Raw genomic sequence first — 20,509 nt, forward strand, 5'->3', positions numbered from 1 at the left:
CCTGAGCCTGATTTCTCTAAGGCTGCCTCCAGGTTTCCTCCAAACCAGAGTCAATTTAGCACTCAAAACCTAACAGCCTCAGTAAACACAGTCTACACAAGATGGTATTTAAAAGGAACAGCGCGTCAACACTGAAGTGTACTCGGCCGTTAAGCTGTGAAGGGGGGAGACAGGAGATGGCCACACACGACTGTCCCTTTCTGCCCTGACATGATATTCTAATTTCTGAACTACAAGCAAACACGACTTCTCTAATCAGGGGAAGGAAATTGAGTTGGTTTAAAAACAGACGGGAACCAAGAATGTCAACTCTTCTACCGAACCCCTGAGTCTGCAGCGACTGCCAACGGGTGAGGTCCCCTCACACCTTGCTCTGCGGAAGGCCATCCAGCCACATCCACCCTCTCATATGTCACCTTCCATGAGTTAAGCCTTTGGGAAAGACTCCTAGGGTGAATCACAGACCACAAAACGCTCTGAAGGGAATCCCTAACGCTATGAATAAAATGTTAGCAGCCCAGGCCAGGCCAGAATCTTCTGGTGTGTGAAAAGAGTCAGAGTCTGGATTATGAAGAACTCAGTGGCCGTTCAGTACATCCCCTGCCTCTACTTCCAACAGATGAGAAGCTCATCTTCCCTCTCTCTCTCTCTCTCTCTCTCTCTCTCTCTCTCTCTCTCTCACACACACACACACACACACACACACACACACACACATACACACACACACACCATGAAGAACAGTATAATAGCCGGCTTCTAATTGAGAAAATCCTTCATTACATCTCACTTAAATCTAACACCCTCTAACCTCCCAGCCTCCTGTCTCAGACCCTTGGTCCCAACCAGCTACTTGTGGTTGTGCCCTGACAGGCAGAAGCTCAGCCCTCTGGAGGGTAGATGGCACTTGAAATGAGCACTGGACACACAGCCCCCGTGTCCCTTCCCGGGGCTGCCAGAATGCGCCCAAGCAGAGGCTGGCCCTCAAAGTCACCGCACCAGCATTAAGAGAAAGTCAATGGCTTTAAAGGCAATTGGCACCACTTCCAGAAGAAATGGCAACTTCCGAGCCGCATAAGCACCCATCGAGACCGTTCCACGGGGTAAATGAAAATACAGAGTTCCCGGCTTGATTTATGTCATCCAAGGGAAGCGGGAGGAATTCATTTCCCTCCAAACGATCTTCTCCGTCTCCTAAACATTCAATAATTTTCTAGCTGGGAAATGGATTTCCTCCCTGGCCCTCGCGGATGCTGACGGTCCTGAGCGACACCTGTGGGCATTAAGGAACAAGCTTTATAGCAGCCGCCATCCTGCCCCTGAAAGATGGAGCAACGGGACAGCAACCTGGTCTCCTTCCCAGCAAGGCTTAGTCACCCACGTCATCAATCACTGACTGACTGGTCCGGAGCTGGACGAGGGTTTTGTGATGCTCCTGGGCCCATGATGGCACCAGGCCAGCTCAGAAGGCAGGCCTACCCTTGTGCCATGGCTGGTTGTCTCCTTCTTGAAATGGTGATTGTTTTTTTTTTTTGAGGCAGAAAGCATCTCTAATTAATCATTATGTCCCCAGGCCAATGTCTGAGCTAATAAGTGGATGGGCGTAGAAAGTATGCTAGAGACATAAAGTGGCCAATGAAAAAGTGAATGAATGTATAAGTGAGTGAATGAATGAATGAGTGAATGAGTGAGTGAATGAATGAGTGAATAAAAGGGGGAATGAATGAATAAATGAGTGAGTGAATGAGTAAATGAATGGCTGAGTGAATGAGTGAATAAGTGAGTGAATGAATGAATGAGCGAATGAATGGGTGAATAATGACTGAGTGAACAAGTGAATGAATGAATAAGTGAGTGAATGAATGAGTGAATGAGTGAGTGAATGGGTGAGTGAATGAGTGAATGAATGAGTGAATGAGTGAATGAGTGAGTGAATGAGTGAGTGAATGAGTGAGTGAATGGATGGATGGATAGATGGATGGATAGAATTGTTAATGACAGCATCTTAAACACTGTTTGGCGACCACATCACTGTCAAGTCATGCCTGAGATGCAGAGAGGCTCCTGGGAGGGGGTGGGAGGAGAGGAGGCTGCTCCTTCACCCTTGCCAATGGCTCTCCTCAAGTGCAATCACATAGACAAGAGGCTGAGGGAGGGACAGACAGACCCAGCCCCAGGGTGGAGCCTGGATCTGAGCCCCAGTGCAGCCTGAGGCAGAGCCTAAGGCTTCTGATGGACATTCCAGACCTGTATCTGAGGTTGGGAGGGAATCTCCCAAGCTGGGTAGCTCCTTGTTGTGCATATAGGCCTGAGTGTCAGGCTGGCAGGCCCCCTGGCCTGAGGCCTGTGGCTCCCTCAGAGAGGAGCCCTGGCACCCCACACTTACCAGCTACCAGGGCACTGGGGTCGAAGCCACATCTCCAGCCCCACTGGCTGGAGGGAGACAAGTGCAGCGGAAAGTCAAGAGGCAAACGAAAAATGAACTGGTTTGGGAAAATATCATCTACAGTGCACCGAGGGCTGCAAAGGGAGGCCTGTGCCTTTAAGGCTCACATGGTGATTACAGAGGAAGGGGAGCCGGGTTGGGCACAGGACCCACAAGGATAGGTATGGAGGGAACTCAGCATGGGGCCCCGAGGAAGAGGACCCATGCTCTCCCGTAAGCTATGAGGCTGTCTGTCTGTCTGTCTGTCTGAATAGGCAATGGGGTAACATGGTGGAGAATGGTTTCATCCTGGATTCCCCTAGATTGTCTAGAAGTCTGGCTTGGCCTTTCATGTGCCAAGACCCACAAGACAGTGCTGTCCCTCTGATGCTCACCCCGCCACCCTTGGGAGTCAGGGGTGAGAGGCACAGCTGGAGAGAGGGCACTAAACCCAGTAAGGCAGATCGCCAAGGGCCAGGCGCGCCCCTAGAGCATTCCCCTCCACTCCGATTACTATGTAACTCCAGGCGAGCTCACCACCTTTCTGGGCCTCAGTTTCCCCACTTAGTCTTCTACAGCTGTGAAGCGACACCATAACCAAACAACTCTTACAAGGAAAAGCACTGAATTGGGGCTGGCTTACACTTTCAGAGGTTTAGTCCATTGTCATCACGGCGGGGAGCGCAGTGGCGTGTAGGCAGGCACTGGGGGAGTAGCTGGGCGTTCTATACTGTGAACCATAGGCGGAGAGAGACAGAGAGAGAGAGAGAGAGAGAGAGAGAGTGAGAGAGAGACAGACAGACAGACAGACAGACAGAGACAAAGAGAAAGAGAGACAGTGAGAGACACAGAGAGAGACAGTGAGAGACACAGACAGAGATAGAGACAGTGAGAGACAAAGAGACAGACAGTGAGAGACATAGACAGAGATATAGGAACAGTAAGAGAGACACAGACAGAGACAGAGAGAGACAGTGAGAGACACAGACAGAGAGAGAGAGTAAAGAACTGGGCCTGACATGACCTTTCTGAAACCTTAAAGCTCACCTCCGCGACATACTGCCTCCAAGGCCACACCTCCTCCAACAAAGTCACGCCTCCTAATCCTTCTCAAATAGCCTCACTCCCTCTTGATTAAGCATTCGAATATAAAAGTTTTCGGGGTCCGTTTTTATCCAAACCGCACCTGCTGTCCGCCGGGACCAGCCTGCTGCTCCATCAGTGTCGGTAAGGGAGGGTGAGTAGACAGGGCTCTTTGGGGGTCAAGTTTCTGGGTTGAGCGTACTGAACTGTGGACTTTTAGGAGGAGCATCCACAACGCCCTCATTCCCCTCGGCACAGGTATAATCCAGATGGCTGCAAACAGCGGACGGTGGGCGTGGACGTGGGCGTGGACGTGAACAGGGGTTTGCAGCACCTCCAGGAGCCCCTCTATCCAGGTCCCGGGTATCCAGCTGCGCTCAGGGTAGGGCGCAGCCTCGCACGTGCCTTGTTTGCTCAGCCATCCGTCTAGTCTGTGGCTCCTTTCATGTTGCCAATCCTCCCTCTGCTGCCTCCGGGTCCGAATGGAGCGTCCGCAGCCACAAAGGCCCCATTTATCAGGCGTGTTTGATGGAACGCTCTTCCTGGAGGAACGGCACTCCAGGCACTCTTCGAGCCAGCGAGAGTCTTTGAAACTTAACAGCGTGTTCTTTAAAGAGACTGCAGAGGCACGCTGCATCCGAAATGCATGGCTCTGAACACGGCAACGTTAATGGAGGTCACCGTCTCAGGGGACATGGGACTTTCCCAGAAATAAATCAACAGCCCATGCCTTGGGCTAATGATTGTTTTTTCTTGATTTTTTTTTTCCTAGACCATCCACTGGTGCTAGGGAGGGGCTGGGTTCAGAGGCATGGGTAGCAAGCCTGGAGACAACAGTGGGAGAAGGTCCTGCCTGAAAGGGCATCTGGCTGCCCATCTATTCAGTAGGGTGACCACAACCTGCCCATCAGTAAAGTGTGGGGTCAGTTGGAAGATGGGAGTTTCTGATGTGTTGAACTGTTAGTCTGAGCAGCATCTGCTCCAATCCACTTTCCCAGGGAAGAGCCACTGCCCTAAATATATATTGTGGTGTTTGTGACCAGGCTGCCTGGTTCTAATCTCAGCTCTGCTGTTTGCCAGCTCTGCAGCCTCAGGCAAGTAACTTGACCTCTCTGAGCCTTGGCTTGGAAACATCCTTCTTCCTTGTTGGTTTGACAACAAGCCCCCTCCAGAAGGCAGAGCTTCGAGTTGTCACGGGAAGGGCCACCGTCCTTCCCACCTTCTCAAAACCCCAGTTCTTCTGAGTTCCCAACTTTTCACTGTGTGTACCAACCAGGCCCAGAAGGGCTTGACCCCACCCTACGCCTGAAGCCACCAAATTTCCCTGGATATTTCCCCTGGATATTCATCTGGCCACTCAGCCACCAAATGATTCTTTCTTTCCATCACTCTTCAGTTACTAATTGTTTAATCAATAGTGTTACTCTGTGGGAGATCAGTGATTTATCTGGCTCTGCCCTCACATCCCTGGGTGGCCCTGGGCAGGCCATTCATCCTCATGGGCCCAAAAGATGAGGGGAGGGGCCTCAAAGTACATCCTTCCCAGTTGCTTGGTTCAGATATCGAAAGCGGGGGGGGGGGGGGGGGGCGGAAATCCCAGTAACAACTAGGGCAGGCTGGGGGGAACCTTTATACCTCACCAGAGACCCACACCCCACAGCCAGGCCTCTGTACCAGACAGCCTCAGTGACCCAAGATTCCCTTCCACTTGACCTCTGAGCAGGTAACAGGCTCTGGCCAGCAGGACCTTTGCCAGATGAAGCCAGGGGGAACTCTACAATGCTTGCTTTGGGGGCAACGTCTTTTAAACACTCCCCCTTGGACAGAACTTTCAACTCTAGGGTTGCAAGGAAGCCAGCTAGGAAGAAAAGCTGTAGAGAGAGGCTGTGAGAAAGAGCAGCAGCTGAGCCCTCAGAGTAAGGTCTATACCAACTGCCAGAAAGCGATGAGCCCACCTACCCACCACCACTTGCTTTGTCCCAGGCTGACCTTGAACTCAGAGATGTCCTTGTCTCAGTCTCCTGGATTAAAGGCGTGTACTGCCTTGCCTGGGCCTAAGCTTTTCATGGCCACTGTGCCTCAAGATCTCCTTGCCAAGATCCAGGTCAGAAACTTGTGTCTTCCAGCCTCAAGATCTGGATCACGGGTGAGCCCTCCAATTCTGGATCATAGTTCATTCCAGATACAGCCAAGTTGACAACCAGGAATAACCATTACAATCAGTCTCTGCATCCCAGTTAGGGAAACTGAGTCCCAGGTACCTTAACTGACCAACTCAAGGTCACAGGGAATGGAGCCAGAGTTTAAGGCCAAGGCTGTTTTACTCCAAGCCTATGTCTTTAACCACGGAGCCACCTCAGTGGCTTAGCCTGGTTCCAGCTCTGACATTCCAGGTTTCTGAAGGGTCCACAAGCATTGGGAACCTGTTTCCTCCCTGTCAGGAAGTTTCTGCTGATGCTGTGGGAAGTCTCACGCACAAAGATGAAAGCCTCTTTGTCAGAAGAGGCAGCTCTGCTGACAAAGAACATGGTTCCTTTTGAGTGGGTCATCCCAGAGGGGAAAGACAGGATTTAGAGAGGAGTCCCACCCCCACCCCCTACTACCCACCCCCACTTCCCCACCCAACCCCCCTACCCACCCCCAAGCCTGCAGATGGGAAACCACAAACTCATCCGCAGGAGCAGACCCAAGGCTAAAGGAGCACAGAGCCACCAGGCTTCTCAGGCAGGTTGATGGCTTCTGATGAGTCCACTGAGGTCCAGAGGGGGCAGAGACTTGGGGCTTTCAGAAACGGGATTCTTTCTCCTGCCTGTGGTCTACAGGCTCAGCCTCCACACAGATGATTCTTCAATGCGGGGAGGCTTCCCAAACACCCTCAGAAACATCAGCTGGGGACAGCTGCCACCAATCAAACCTCACCTATGCCTATGACACCCCGGATGACCTTGAACACAGCACGTGACCTCGATCAGTTGGTTTCTGTCCCCCCCCCCACAAGAAAGAACAAAGACGAGGTTAGAGATGTTTAAAGTATGTTTCCTGGGATTCTGGGATTTCTTGCCATCACCCCAGAGGCACTTTGGAGGAGAAGGGACAGGATGCAGCTCTCTGGCTCCAGCCTGCCCCGCTTTGATATGAGCTATGTGCCTGGAGCCTGTGTCAGATGGCATTTCAACAAAGGCTCTGGCTGCGTTTAAGGAGTCTATACCAGAGGACAGGGCATCTTCTGGGATCTGTAGGTGAGGTAGGGGTTCGAGAGACAAGACTCAGGTGAGGGGTCAGGACCCAGCTGGGGGACAGACCTGCCTGGCACAGTGCCTACCCCCAGCCACCTTCCCAACACTCACTGCCTATCCCCCTAGCCTCCCTCACCCAGCTTTCCCTGAAAAACTCCCCGTATTGGAGGCCAACGAGAAACTGGAGCTGGAGCGCAGACCCTGGAGGACCTCCAAGCTGAATCGAGTGACAACGACCCCAGCCCCCAAGAGCGATCTGTGATAATTTCATTTGAAACAACCAGGAGCAGGTCCAGACCATGGCAGGAGGGAAAAGGAGCTGGCTAGGCTGGGGGCGTCAGTGGTGTGGTACTTGTTGAGCCCGTGAGAAGCCCTAGGTTCAACCCCCAGCAGCTCCCCAAATAAAAGATAAATCAGAAAGAACAAAAGGAATTAGCCTCCCTCTGTGATGAGGCGGTGTGGGATAGGGTTGGAGAACCTGCAGAGGAAGCTGTTCCTCCTTCCTCAGTAGAGGTCAATCGTTTGGCACTATAAAGACACCATCAGAGCAGTGGCCTTGTATGTGGCTCAATACAGGAGGACATCTTAATAATGTTCAATGGCGCCCCAGGCCTCCTGAGCCCTAGGGTGAGAGGTGTTTGCTGCTAAACCGTGGATCCCGGCTCCATCAGCAAACGCTCTGCCTACCTCCTGCCTCCTGCTTCTCTCCACTGCAGGCTAGGCAGCTATCTGCTGAGGGTCCCTCTCTGCTGCCACCTTACCTATGTTCAGCTTCATGATGCTGTGGACCATGAGTCAAGGATGGGGCTAGGTGGGGACTGTGCAATCACAGCCCTAGTCAAGTGCTACATCTAACTTTACAAGCTGTTCGCCCCTGGGTTGCATGCTTGGGTTAGCTGAGCTTCGGTTCTGGCTTCTGAAAACAGACATAGTGACCAGACAGTGCCTGCTGGCCTGGGTCTAGTCCTGGGACTCCAGGGATGCGTGCTGACGTTAGACTAAGGCAGGAGAAGCAGCCAATGAGATAAAAGCAGAAGCTGAGCTCGTCCCATTGGGACACAGAGGAAGCAAGGTCTTGAGGACTTAAGAACAGAGAATAGGGTGGTCACAGAATCAGGTGGAGACTGTGTGACCTCGATTCATTGAGAGAAGGTCAGAGACCCTGCAATGTGGGAAGGTGGGTCTCTTGCCACACCACATGCATGCCAAGACTTCTTGGAAAGGACCCCACTTTGTAAGATAAAGAAGGTAGCAGAGGAAGAGAGAGGTGTCCGCGGGGCCTGGGCTAGAGCCAGGTCTCTATCACTTAAATGCTGCATGTAGGGTACATGTCCTTGGTCAAAGGAGCTGGCCTTCCCTAGGGCCCAACAGTGTTGGAATAGGGACATCCAAGAAGCCACCAAATGGACTCGGCTAACACATGAAGTCAGCTCTCACCGAATCCATGTTATCACAGGGAAATAAAGAGCCTCTGACTTTGTGAGCCCGACTCTAGGTTTGATGGTTCTCAATGTAAACAGGAGTAGAACTAAGTCTCAAGGAGACTGACTGCGGCTCAGTGGGAACAGAGATGGGGTCTGCTTAAGCAGGCTTTTATCCCTGTACAGTGCCGTGTGTACACAGAAGTCTATGTACCGTGTGTTGGATGGATGGACGGGTGAGGGGGGATCAATGGGTACTTAGATGGATATATACATACATTGATGGATGCATGGGTGGGTGAATGGATGAGTGGGTAGATCAATAGGTAAAGTTGGTATACAGGCAGATGGATAGGTAAGCTGGTGAAGGGGTACATTGATCTGTCAATCAATTTATCAGTCAGTGAATATGTGGGTGGATAAATCTATGAACTGATCAATGATTGATCCTTGGGTAGATAAGGAATGAATGGATGAGTGGGTGGGTAGATGAAGGAATAGATAGCTAGGTTGATTGGCAGATTTATGGATGTATGCATATGTGGGGGGATGGATGGATGTGTGGTTAGATAGGTGGGTGGGCAGAAGATGTATGTATGTATGTATGGATGGATGGATGGATGGATGGATGGATGGATGGATAGATGGATGGTTGGATGGGTGGATGGTTGGGTAGGCAGATGGATAGGTGGGTGGATGGATGGATGAAGGATTGAGATGGTTAGATAGGAAGTGGACGGATGGAGAATGGGCAGAGCTAACTATCTCTGTCTTGTGTACAAACCAGAGACTAGGAGGCCATCTCTGACTTTGCCTCACTGACCTGACACACACTCCCTTAACTAGAACCCACCTTCCTCCCTGTTGGAAGCAATCCTCACTGGCTTGCAGAGCTGTCCCAGCACCTAGTTGGCCTCCTATCTTCCAGTTCCCACTCCCCTGACTAAAACCAAAAAAAAATTAAAAAATAAAAAAGAATCTAACTTACAGAAACCAAGTTCATCATCCAAATTGAGAACATCCTGCCTCAGGGCTGGATCATTTGCAGGTACAGAGATCTCCATTGCTTAAAGAATTAACAAGGAGAAGGACCCCAGAACACAGGTTCCATCTGACAGCCTGGGGCACAGGGCCTATGGCCCATCATTGTATACACCCCCTTCCTTGCAATCTGCAGCAGGCTCAGTGTGGGGTGTGCAGGCAATTACCCCCTGGTCACGCTCTGACACCTCAAATCCCTCCTCACCCCAGGACACATGGAACCTGAGTCCAGCAGCTCGGCTCATTAAACAGCCAGCACAGGGCCCTGGGAAATGTCTTAATTAGGTGACCACAGTAGCTGGTGTAAACTAATTTGATAAAGATAACGAAACTCGGAGAGCAGAGCTGCCTGTGTGTACAGGAACATCTGCCCTGAGACCGGAGCTCAGGGACCTGGATCCAGCAAGAGACCTAGGGATCGAAAGCTGTGTCTTCAAGAACACTAAGTTCCTGTTAGGGGTTTTTCCTGACGAGGCAGAAGGACCTACAGACCGCTTATAAGCTTTGGTCACGTGTCAAGGGAGTCTGGTCAGCAGGTTGCTAAGATCCTCAGTTTCTAAAGCTATGAAAATGGGTTATCAGCTGACACCCTGCTTCCGAGCACTGGTGAAACGTCCTGAGTGTGGGCTACCCCTCCCAGGAAGGAGCCGCAGGCTTTGTGGGGGGGGTGTATACTGGGGATTAGATTTACATCCTCATACTAGCTCGGCAAATGGTCTACATTCCAGCTTTCTTCCTTTTTTCCTTTTCTGTTTTGGTTTGGTTTGGTTTGGTTGGTTTTGTTTGTTTGTTTGTTTGTTTTGGACACTGTCTCACTAAGATGCTCAATCTAGACTTGAAATCCTCCTGCCTCAACCTCCTGAATAGCTAGGGTCGCAGGCTTATATCAATTTTAACTAGAAGAAGATGTAAGTTCCCACCCATACCCACCCCAGGCTCTCAGCTTTGGCTGTCTATTTCCTTAAACTGCCAATTAACACCCAATCTTCATCAGGGGCCTTCACAGGGCTGAAGAATTTTGGCCAAGATCACATAGCCACTAAGCTGGAGGTAGGACTTTGAACTTGGTTCTCTCGCCCATCCACAGACAGTTGTGCAGATGGCAGCTGGGGGGCAGGTAAGGAGCTGGGCCTGCGCCTTTAAGATTTCCTTCTGTGCTGTGTTTGCCAAGACCTCCAGGTTCTGGGCAGAGTTCAATAGCTCTGGCTCACACTGGGCACCCATGACAGATGAGGATGGGGTGTGAGATGGACACGTGGCGCAGCTACAACTGCCGGTAGAAGCTCAGCAAAGTTGTAGAGAGACTGAATCTCTCACGTGCAGTGTGGCAGAATCACCTGTCAATAAAAGGCTGAAGACCTATTAGCTGGGGCAGGAAGTGGGAGGCGGGAGTTCCAGTAAGGAGAGTGGAACTCTGGGATAGAGTCAGGTGCAGGAAGAGATTAGCCCTGCACTCTGAGGAGACAGATGCATGGAGCTGAGGAAAGGTAACCATCAGCAAGGTAGACGTTTGACTTGTTTAAATGAGATAATTGAGTTATGAGCTAGCAGGAATAAGCCCACCCTTATGCTAGGCATTTATTCCTAAAATATTGAATCTCACAGCCATTACTTCATAAACTGAGGCACTGGTAGAAAAGCCCACACGTATCACACTCCATGCCAAGCCTCAGTGTCCCCATCTGTAAAAGGGGCAGAGGTTAAATGTCTGGCACATGTGGTATTGCACCTCCCAGTAAGCAGCAAGCAGGCTTCCTGCCTTCCCAGCCTGATTCTACGGAAGCATTCTCCTCAGAGTCACCCAGGTTTCCCAGGGGTAGCAGGACAGACTAGAGAGAGACATCAGAATAGCATGCGTGTGTGCGTGCATCCATCTGTCCGTCCATCCATCTGTCTGTCTGTTCATGAAGGATCCTACCCTCAGCGGTACTCCCCTGGACCAGAATTAGCATGTGGTAGATGACAGTGAGGGGCCGAACACCCTATCCCCTTGCCGTAAACCAAAGAGAGGCACCGAGTGTCTAATTAGTAAAATATTCGATAATTGGTGTAATCTGGTGCCATTCCCTTCCTGACAGCCCCTGCCACCATGTCCCATTTCAAGCTTGAGTTGCCGTTCACACCATGCTGATAATTGTAATACTAAGAGGGGAAAAAATCAGATCGGAGTCATCGGAAGCTCCCATTAAATTGATTTAGGACATGAAAAGTTAATGGGATTCCCACCCCTACTCCTCCTCCCCCGCCCCATTGGTGCCTCACAGATGGGCCACATAGACAGGGCACCAGTGGCTTCTGAGCCTTGGCCCTTCCCCTTGACCTGTGACCTTGCTCCAGCCTGCAGGACAATGCTAAAGGGCCCTGGAAGTCAGCGTGAAAGATTGACAGGAGGCAAGGACAAGCTCACCTTGAATATCACTAGGCTCATGTCCTCTTCTGTCCCCTGAGAACTAAGCCTTGGAGACAGAATCTCGGGTCTGTCTGATGTCTGGGAGGCTGGACGTGAGCTGGCACAAAGCCGAGCCCAGCAGTCCAGGTGACAAAACCCAACTCCAACCAACCGGGGGACACACCAACGTGCCTGGCTCAGGAAACTGGAAAAGTCAGAGGGAGAGCTGGCTCAGAGTTCTTCCCAGGCTGAACAGACCCCCTGAGCACCTGTACCACAGCCTGAGGGAGTCAGGTCAGCTAAGAGGGTGGACAGGGCACACCCACTTCATTTTGCACAGGCTGAGTTTGGGCCTTTTTGAACCACGTACAAGGGAAACATGCAAATAAATGCAAATTAGACCCTGATTTATGCAAAACAGCCTATAAATGCATGTCCCTGGATTTGCCAAAGGAAAAAAAGCCTTGTCAACCTAATTTAGTAGAAATAACAGGGGTAGAAGACTATCTATCCCTGTGTGGGGTTCAGGCCAAGAAGAACTCACAAAGCCTTTGGGAATGGAGCTGAAGGACCCAGAACCATGGTGGCCCTGAACTCAGAACCCCACAACCTCAGCCTGGTCAAGAGACACCAACTTCACGGTGGTACATATTTTATTTTATGTGTGTGAATGTTTGCCTGCATGTGTATCAGTGCATGCCAGACTCAGATCCTCCAGAACTGGAGTCACTCTGCTGGGCGCTGGGAATCCAATCCTGGTCCTCCGGATTAACAGCCAGTGCTCTTAGACATCTGTCCCACCTCCCAGACGGGGTGGTTTTAGAGAAAGCTTCTGGGCCCCAGCTTCTGGCCACGTTTCTGGCCCCACCCACCCATGACCCACCCTGACAATCTTCACCAATTGTAACTGTGAAACCCCGGGCCATGATACCTCGAACCAGGCCCAGCTGAGCACGTCCAAGAAAGCACAACGCTTTTTTTTTTTTTTTTTTTTTTAAGAATTATTTATTTTATGTATGTGAGCACACTGTCTCTGTGTTCAGACACCAGAAGAGGGCATCAGATCCCATCACAGATGGCTGTGAGCCGCCATGTGGTTGCTGGGAATTGAACTCAGGACCTCTAGAAGAACAATCAGTGCTCTTAATGGCTGAGCCATCTCTCCAGGCCAAGCACAAAAGGAAAGGCTGTGGCCTGCTGGGACAGCACACCAGGAGAGAACCATCAACCCCACAAGGACAAGGCTCCTGGAACCTTTTCCTTTCTAAGCTACTTGAAAGCAGACTCAGCTCCCAGAAAGCAAGGGCCTGCCTCTACCTCCCTAACACAGAAAGTCCCTACTAAGCTCGGCTTTCTCCACATGGGTTCTGGGAATTGAACTCAAGTCCTTGGGCTTGCAAGGCAAGCCCTTTCTGCAATGAGCTATCTGCCCCACCCCCATTCCTCTTTAAGTTACACTAATGGGAGCAACTAGGAACATGGATACACGCCCCGCTCCTAGTTGTCACAAATTAACTTCATTTATCAGAAGAGGGGATTCCTACATCCTGGAACTGAGAGACCAGCTGAGGATTTACAGCTGTGCTGAGCCTCCTGTGGCTATCTGTCCTCACCGGGATCTTCTCCCGGCAATCAGAAACGATGGGGCTGAGAAATGGGCTTTGTTTTATGACTAACAGATATTGGTAATGAGGGATGTTGCATTGAGCCTGAAGTTCCGGGGTCCTCTTCTGTGCCGGGTCACTCTCTGACCTGGATTTCCTCTATGAAGCAGAGTCACGTTGGTACCTCTCTCTGGGGTCATAAAACAATGGACCGAATGGCCTCTGTTGAACTGGTTTGAATTTACCCAGCTTAGAGGCTTACAAGGCCAAGGGAGACAGAAGCAAAAGGAAAGCCCAGATCACCAGATATAAAGCTGAGCGCTCACTCCACACCAAGGTCATCCCCTGCTCTTGAGGATACCCACAGGACCCTGTAGGATTCCCCCCCCACCCAACCACTCACCCCCAACCCCCCACCCCCGCCCTACCTCCCTAACTCCCCATCCCCCCACCCCTGCCCTACCTCCCTAACTCCCCATCCCCCCACCCCCCATCCCCCCACCCCCCATCCTCCCCAGCCCGAAGGGGAGGGGCAAGCTGTCTGCTCTGCTGCTGACTAGGAACATAAGGACCGGCTCCGCCACTCACAGGGAGAGGTCCAGAGCTTCTGTTGATGGGGTAGGCTGACAGGAGCGAGCTCGGGTAATTATATTAATTTCCTCAATTTGCACATTCCTGCTACTTTGCCATTTCCCCGGGAAGTGTAAATGAGGAGCTCCAGCCGCCAGGCTGCTGATTAGGTTCACACTGCTGAGAAGTTTCTTATCATCTTGTATCTTCCATGGCTCAAGGGCTTGTCTCCCCTTCCCCAGACTGGAGCTCGCCAGGGACTAAGGATTTGTCTCCCCTCCAGCCTGGGGGGATCTCCCCCTTAGAGCTGGAGACTCCTCTGAGGGTACACAGAGGGGTATCTCCTCCATCAGACTGGAGTCTCCTCCTTAGCAGAATCTATACCTTCCCCTATCAGACTAGCTGCTTCCTCATAGAGCTGGGTGACAAGGGCTGTGGCTGCCATCAGTCTGGGGGCTCCAAAGGACAGAGCCTTCCCCTGACTCCAGAAAACTGAAACTCCAGGTCTGTGGTGCCCGCTGGTCCATCAACTGCAACTTTTTTACAGACCGACCACTCACATACCCCGTGTCATCCACCAGAACACACTGGCCACTGCTATAGAATGTAAATGGTCCATTGAGGAAGATCCAATGGGGAAAGAGCATGTGCCACCAAGATGAGCTCTATCCCCAGATGACGGGGGTGGAAGTAGAGACCTGACCCTAAATTTAAGCCTGACCTCAACACTACACACCCCCAAATTCCACATACACATGTATGCACACAAAACAAAAATATTTTTTAAAAGAAAATCACCTTGGGGCCACAGAAGACAGGCTGTAGGGGCTCTGCCATCCCCACAGGGCACAGGAGAAAAACCTTCACTGGGATGTACACTCTAGTCTAGGGACAAGCCAAAGGCCATGTGTTGGTGGCAGCAGAGCCATCCCCACTCAGAGGGCCTGGCTTGGTACTGGCCCCCAGGAGGATCAGTTAACCTCTGCCCGAGCTCAGGGTTTGGAAACAGACCAGTGTGAGAGGAAACACAGCTTCAGTGCAGTCCCTGCCAGGACCAGAGCTTCTGAGTCAGTCAGTCTGGACCACTACAGGCTAGTGTGGTTCCCTCCTACCCCCCCCCCCGCTCCCCTGCCTCCTTTTAGTGTCTAAGGATGTGCTGAGACAGCAGAGCTCAGAGGACCCCCGAAGACAGCCTCTTTGCCTGCTCAGCCGAGGACATCTGGACACTCTGGAGTTGTTCCTTGTCAAAGGCCACAGTCAATGTGTAACAGAGCCAAGATTCCATCCCACATATGAGTAGATCAAAGCCCGCCCCTGCTGAGTCAGCCTGGCTGCCTCCGAGAGGTTCTTAGCACCACATCCTGCGTCCTAGATGAGTGTGGTCCCTGAGGACAAGGTCTGTCCCGTGACAACAGGAACAAGGCCCAGAAAAGCGCTTAGTGTAATGGGGCCTGTTTGTCTGAAATCTAAATTCCAGGGTGTGCATGTGTGTGCTTGTGTGTGTGTGTGAGCTTGTGTGTATGTGCTTATGTGCAAGTGTGTGTGCTTGCGTATGTGCTTGTGTGTGTTCGAGTGTGTGTGTGTGTGTGTGTGTGTGTGTGTGTGTGTGTGTGTGTATGAGTGTACGAGGGTTTAAATGTTTGAGTGAACATTTTTGTCGATGAATAGGATGTTGACTGTGGGTATGTCAGTCTGTAAGTGTGGATGTCTGAGTATGAGAGTGTGTATGAATAAGTGTGTAAGTGTGTAAGGGGATGTGCCAGTGTCAGTAAGCATGTGTATGGCTGTGCGGGTTGTGGGTAGGTGGCCAGGTGTGTTGCACAACAACCTACAAGAAACCACATTGTGGCCACAGTTCACGTCCCCGGAGTCCACATGTGGAAGCTATGACCCTGTGTGACAATACTTGGAGGTGGGATCCTTGGTTTCGCCTGACTCTTAGCCCTGGACAGACAAACTGAAACACCCTCCCTGGCTTCAAGTTTCCCACCTCATTCCACACACTAGGGCTTGTGTGCAGTGCTCACAGACTGGCATGTTGGTGGGATGAGGTGATGAGACATTTTAGAGGAGGGGCCGGGTAAGGTGCAGTTCAGTCATGGGAATGGATTACTGCTGGTGTCACTGGGGTGGGTCTGAACGAGTGAGATATTGCTGAGACAGACAACCCCTTAGCCCTCCTGCATATACAACCACCCTGCAATGTCCTCAGCCACCACATCCCCACTAGAGCTAAGCTGGGGGTGAAATTAACCTCCCGTCTTTACAAAATGCCCAGGCTCAGATAGTTTGTCCACAACATGAATGGAGACGCCGTGCCTTCCCAGCCTTCCTTGCTATTCACCTCGAAGAGCTCCTCAGACTGGCCCTCTCTACTGGAAGGATTCTCAGATCTCCTCCCCAGCCGCTACTCACTGAGAGAGCTCAACCAGGCCAGTGCCAAGAGTCTAGAATACGGCACAACCCCCCCAATCCCCCACCCCCGTGCCACCATGGTTCCTGGTCCCACACATTCCCCCAGACTCCCCAACAAGGATGGCTGGAAGATGGCTCAGGCCCGTTGTTACTTACTCAGAGTCCTAATACTTTGGAGGCTGAGGCAGGAGGATTGCGAGTTTGAGGCCAGCCTGGGCTTCATGGGACTGGTCTTAATATATAAATATAAGCAAACAAATGTAAAGTAAGTGGAAGAGCAAAAAAAAAAAAAAAAAAAAAAAAAAAAAAAAAAAAAAAAACCAACCTGAGACCGGTAAGCCTCTCCAGCGGTTTGGACGGTGGGTTTGACCTTTAACCGCTGAGGCACCTTTCCAGCCCGGTGGCTCGTTCTCCACGAAGACTCTTCAGTGACTTCTGTGTCACCAAGCTCTTATCTGTCTTCCCCTTCCTCACCCCACAGATTCAGTCCCTGCCTCCCAGGGCCACCTCTCTGGAGCCCCAACACCTCCTTACTCTGTCCCTCTGTACTCACAGGCAAAATGTGGGTCACTGGGGTGACTAAGAAGGGGGACAGCATTTATCTTGTTTACTACACTCTACCCTGAGGCTTAGCCTATGCTGAGTGCCCAGTGGAGCGGAACTGTGTGACAGAATCCAAGGCCTGGAGACCCCTCTGATGAGACACAGAGAGGTTACGGATCTTGCTGACCATCACACAGTAAGGGGAAAAGTAGAACCGGTTCACTAGTGTGGTCTGGCTGTCAAGTGTCTCTGCTGGGGGAGTCATAGAGTGGCTGAGGGTCTTTGGTGACTGACCTCAATCCTGTCCGGCTTTGGGCCTGGAGCTTGCTGGACAAGTTAAGCGCAGCCCATGAACCTCGGATCCTTCAGCTGCACAACGAGGCTGAGGAGGGCATTTGTTAAATGGGATGAGGGCCCAGCACGCCGAGGCTTCTTTCTCAGGTACCACCCGAGCCTCCAGCTCCCACATCTGTGGTCAGAAGGGCAGAGAGGAGCTGACGGACACAACCCACTCACTGGAGTCCCAGTGTTGAGAGGCAGCAATTCACAGGTCCATTCAAGCCCCAGGTCCTCTACGAATGAGCGAGCTATAAGGAGATGGAACGGGGCTGTTGGCCACCAGCTCCTTCACAAAAGGGAGACATCTGCCACAAATGCTTGGGCCAAGGATACAGGGACATATCATCACACAGCTGCTGTCAGAGGCTACAACAGTGCTTTCCACAGACGCAGCACTGGGAAGCCTCAGCAAGGCAGTACCTGTCACAGATGCGGAAACCAAGGGCCCTTCTGGGAGCCACGTAGCAGGTGGATTGCAGAGTGACCTAGGATCCAGGCTTGCTCCCTGTCTACACAGCTTCTCCTCGCTCGTCACGTATTGGCCAACAGGGGGAAGAAGGCACAGGCATGGAGTCCCATTGGGACAGGGAACTAGAAAGTCGACTCCACCCACAGAAAGGGAATGCTGGTCCCTCTTCCACCCAGTGACAGGTGGACAGTGGTCTCCCAGCCACACCTGAAGTGTGGCTAACAGAAGCCAGAACATCAGTATGCAAATTAAGTAGCTGTGAGCCTCGGACAAAGCCGTAGGGAGCGTGGTCTTGAGTGGCCTCCATCCTGGCCCTGGCTTCAATCCTTCATGGTGGATCAGGCCTTGGTCCCCAACAACCCCTAAACTGCATCCCATCACCATGACATCCCATAAACCCCACAGGGCCCACATAGCTCTTGCTTTTTATTCCAGCATCTCCCAGAGACGCATTATGTACAGATCATATTTATATACATATAATATACATCGTATATACGTATTTATATATATTTATAATATTTATAGTCACACGCTAGCCCACACGCTCAAGACACTCACACAGACACTGTTCCTGGAGGGGCCCAGCCATCTTGGAGCTCTCACTCCGCCCCAACAAAAGGTTCTAGGTTCAGCAGGCAGTGGTGAGGTTTTATGTTTTTTTTTTTTTTTTTTTTTTTTTTTTGCTTCAAAAACAAAACAAGATGGCCATATTCTCTGTGTGTATCCTTCCGTTCCCCAAGACTCTAAACACCCTTCCCCAAAACATTCTAAATTTTTGTTTACAGAGGTTCCTCCTCTGCTCTTCCAAGGCCTCGGTGGAGAATCCAGGCCTGTCCTGTGGCCTGAGCAGGTCCCTGAGGAAAAATTCAGGTGGGCCAAAGGGTCCCAGCATGTCCACAGTTGCCCTGTGACCTCCAGATGGGCAGTGTGGTTATAGAGCTACAGAGCCAAGGGCACCTGCCAGATAAGCAGTGTACTGTCTGTCTCGCTGCATGGGGCTGGCCGCCCACTCAGGCCACCCGGAGCACTGCCAAAATGGCGGTAGCCTTGTCCACCAGATATGATAGCCACCGAGCAGATCTCCTTGCGGTGGGCATCCCGGGCACAGGGCCGACTCCGGACCCAGACATCAGGATCATCAGCCATCTCATAGATGGACCCATCCTCCTCACTGTGTTCCAAAGCTGAGCCATCAGCAGATGCCGGCTCCCGTACAGACAGCAGGGGTCCTGGGAGGTGGGCCGTGGAGCGTAGGCGGTACTGGAGCAGGATGCCTTTCTTGCGGGTCAGCTCTCGGGCTGCGTGACCGTCGGGCACAGGCACGGCTTCGTGAACCTGCCCATCTGGCTTGTCCTCCTCGGCCTGAGGTCCCTCAGACTCTTCCTGGTCACTCCGCAGGATGTCCGGGGCCAGGATGCTCATGGCCACAGCCAGGAAGGCCACAGGTCCGCAGTGACCATTGAGAGACACCATGCCTTTCCCTGTGAGAAGCCGAGGACAGGAGAAGGCCCAAGGGACCAAGGGCGTTAAGAGAGATACCCAAGTACTTCCGGAGAACTTCCTGGGGTGGGACATTTTCCTCCGCCGTCTAGGTGAGCATCTCCCCAGAGGACATGGGGTCTGTCTACACCATGCTCCATGGTGTGACTTTACAAAGTGAAGGCAGCCTCCACCTCCAAGGTGAAATGGCCCCACTGGTGACTTCCTTTAAGCCCCATCCAGGAAGCCAAGTGTTCTGTCAGGTTCTATAGCTCCTCCTCCCGGCCTAGCTCCAGCATCCATAGGGCATCCTGACTGCATCCTTCCAAGGGACCTGGCACCTAGCTCCTCCTTAGCCTCTCTCCACTACGGCACCTCTGCCTGGACCACGGCTGTCCTGGACATGACCTGCCCCATGCATCCCTGTGTCCCACCCCAGCCTGGTGCCTCCTTACATGCAAACATTGCTCTAGTTAGTGCTTCATGAAGACAGGATGCCCAGAAATCTGGGAGTCTGGAAGAGGACATGGTGGTCCAGGGCTGTCTCCTCCCTCTTACCTCTGTGCTCACTAGCCACTACAGGAGACTTCCATTTTCCCTTTCGGGGCAGAGACAAAGAGGACCAGAACTCCACTATCTAAACACCAGGGGTTTTCCCTGACCCTGCTTCTCTGGACTACTGGGCCTAGGGTCACAGATCAGGGCAGACTGGCTATCCCATCTGATGTGGGCCCATCCCCAAAGTCAGCATTTACTTCTACATGTGAAGCCCTGCTACGGTCTGCTAAGGGCCTCTGCCATTAATCAGGTGTCTCGGCCAAGCCTCAGATCAGAAAACTAAGATTCATTCGGTGGGAGGGGCCTGTGATATCGTTTTACTATGTCCTAGATAAGGTGAGAGGAGCAGAGAGGCTGGATATTTAGACCTAGTTCCCCCTGTATCCCTGAAGCCAAGCTCCAAACCCACCTGTGATCTTAGGGATGCCCTCCAGCCGAGGCACGGGCAACAGGACAATGACACCCTGGTCAGTGCCTACCCACAGCAGACCCTGGCAGATGAGGAGGCTGGTGACACACAGGTGTTTTTGGCCTGTGGAGAGAGGCAACATGAGCGCAGTTCATCAAGATGAGGGAAACATACAGCCCGCATTTCCCCACGACAGGGTGGATGGTGCTGTGGTTGGAGTGTGGGCACCCACAGTGGGGTAATGCCATAGGACATAGTACCTGCCCCATGCCTAGCACACAGGGCCAGTTAGTGTCCATGCAAAGGCCACACATTGCAAGCCAGGAAAAAGCAGGTAGAGTGGTCCACAAAGGACAAGAGTCAAATAGAAGCTGGTATCGGTGCACAAACTCTTGAGGGGACCAGGGCAGAGCCTGTGAACATGGGTGGATCAGTAGATGGATGGACAGATAGATAGATGGGAAGAAGGTTGTGTGGATAAGTGAGTGAATGGAAGGGTGTATCAGTCAGTGGGTGAGTGGATGG

General features: G+C 51.9%; 1 protein-coding gene across 6 annotated transcripts in view; it reads right to left on the reverse strand.

Moving 5' to 3' along the window:
* Positions 1-17,954: 17,954 nt before the first annotated feature.
* Positions 17,955-20,509, reverse strand: part of ARHGEF10L (Rho guanine nucleotide exchange factor 10 like) — a gene marked incomplete at its 5' end in the record, with an annotated part of 133,179 nt that continues 130,624 nt past the window's right edge. For all 6 annotated transcript variants that reach the window (XM_080921207.1, XM_080921206.1, XM_080921205.1 and 3 more), the window contains 2 exons: positions 17,955-19,019; positions 19,985-20,107. In XM_080921207.1, coding sequence (XP_080777333.1) covers positions 18,478-19,019; positions 19,985-20,107 — 665 coding nt within the window. In that variant the 3' untranslated portion in view covers positions 17,955-18,477. The remainder of the gene's footprint in view (positions 19,020-19,984; positions 20,108-20,509) is intronic.

The sequence above is a fragment of the Micromys minutus genome (assembly GCF_963924665.1).
Source record: "Micromys minutus genome assembly, chromosome: 9".
Classification (NCBI taxonomy): domain Eukaryota; kingdom Metazoa; phylum Chordata; class Mammalia; order Rodentia; family Muridae; genus Micromys; species Micromys minutus.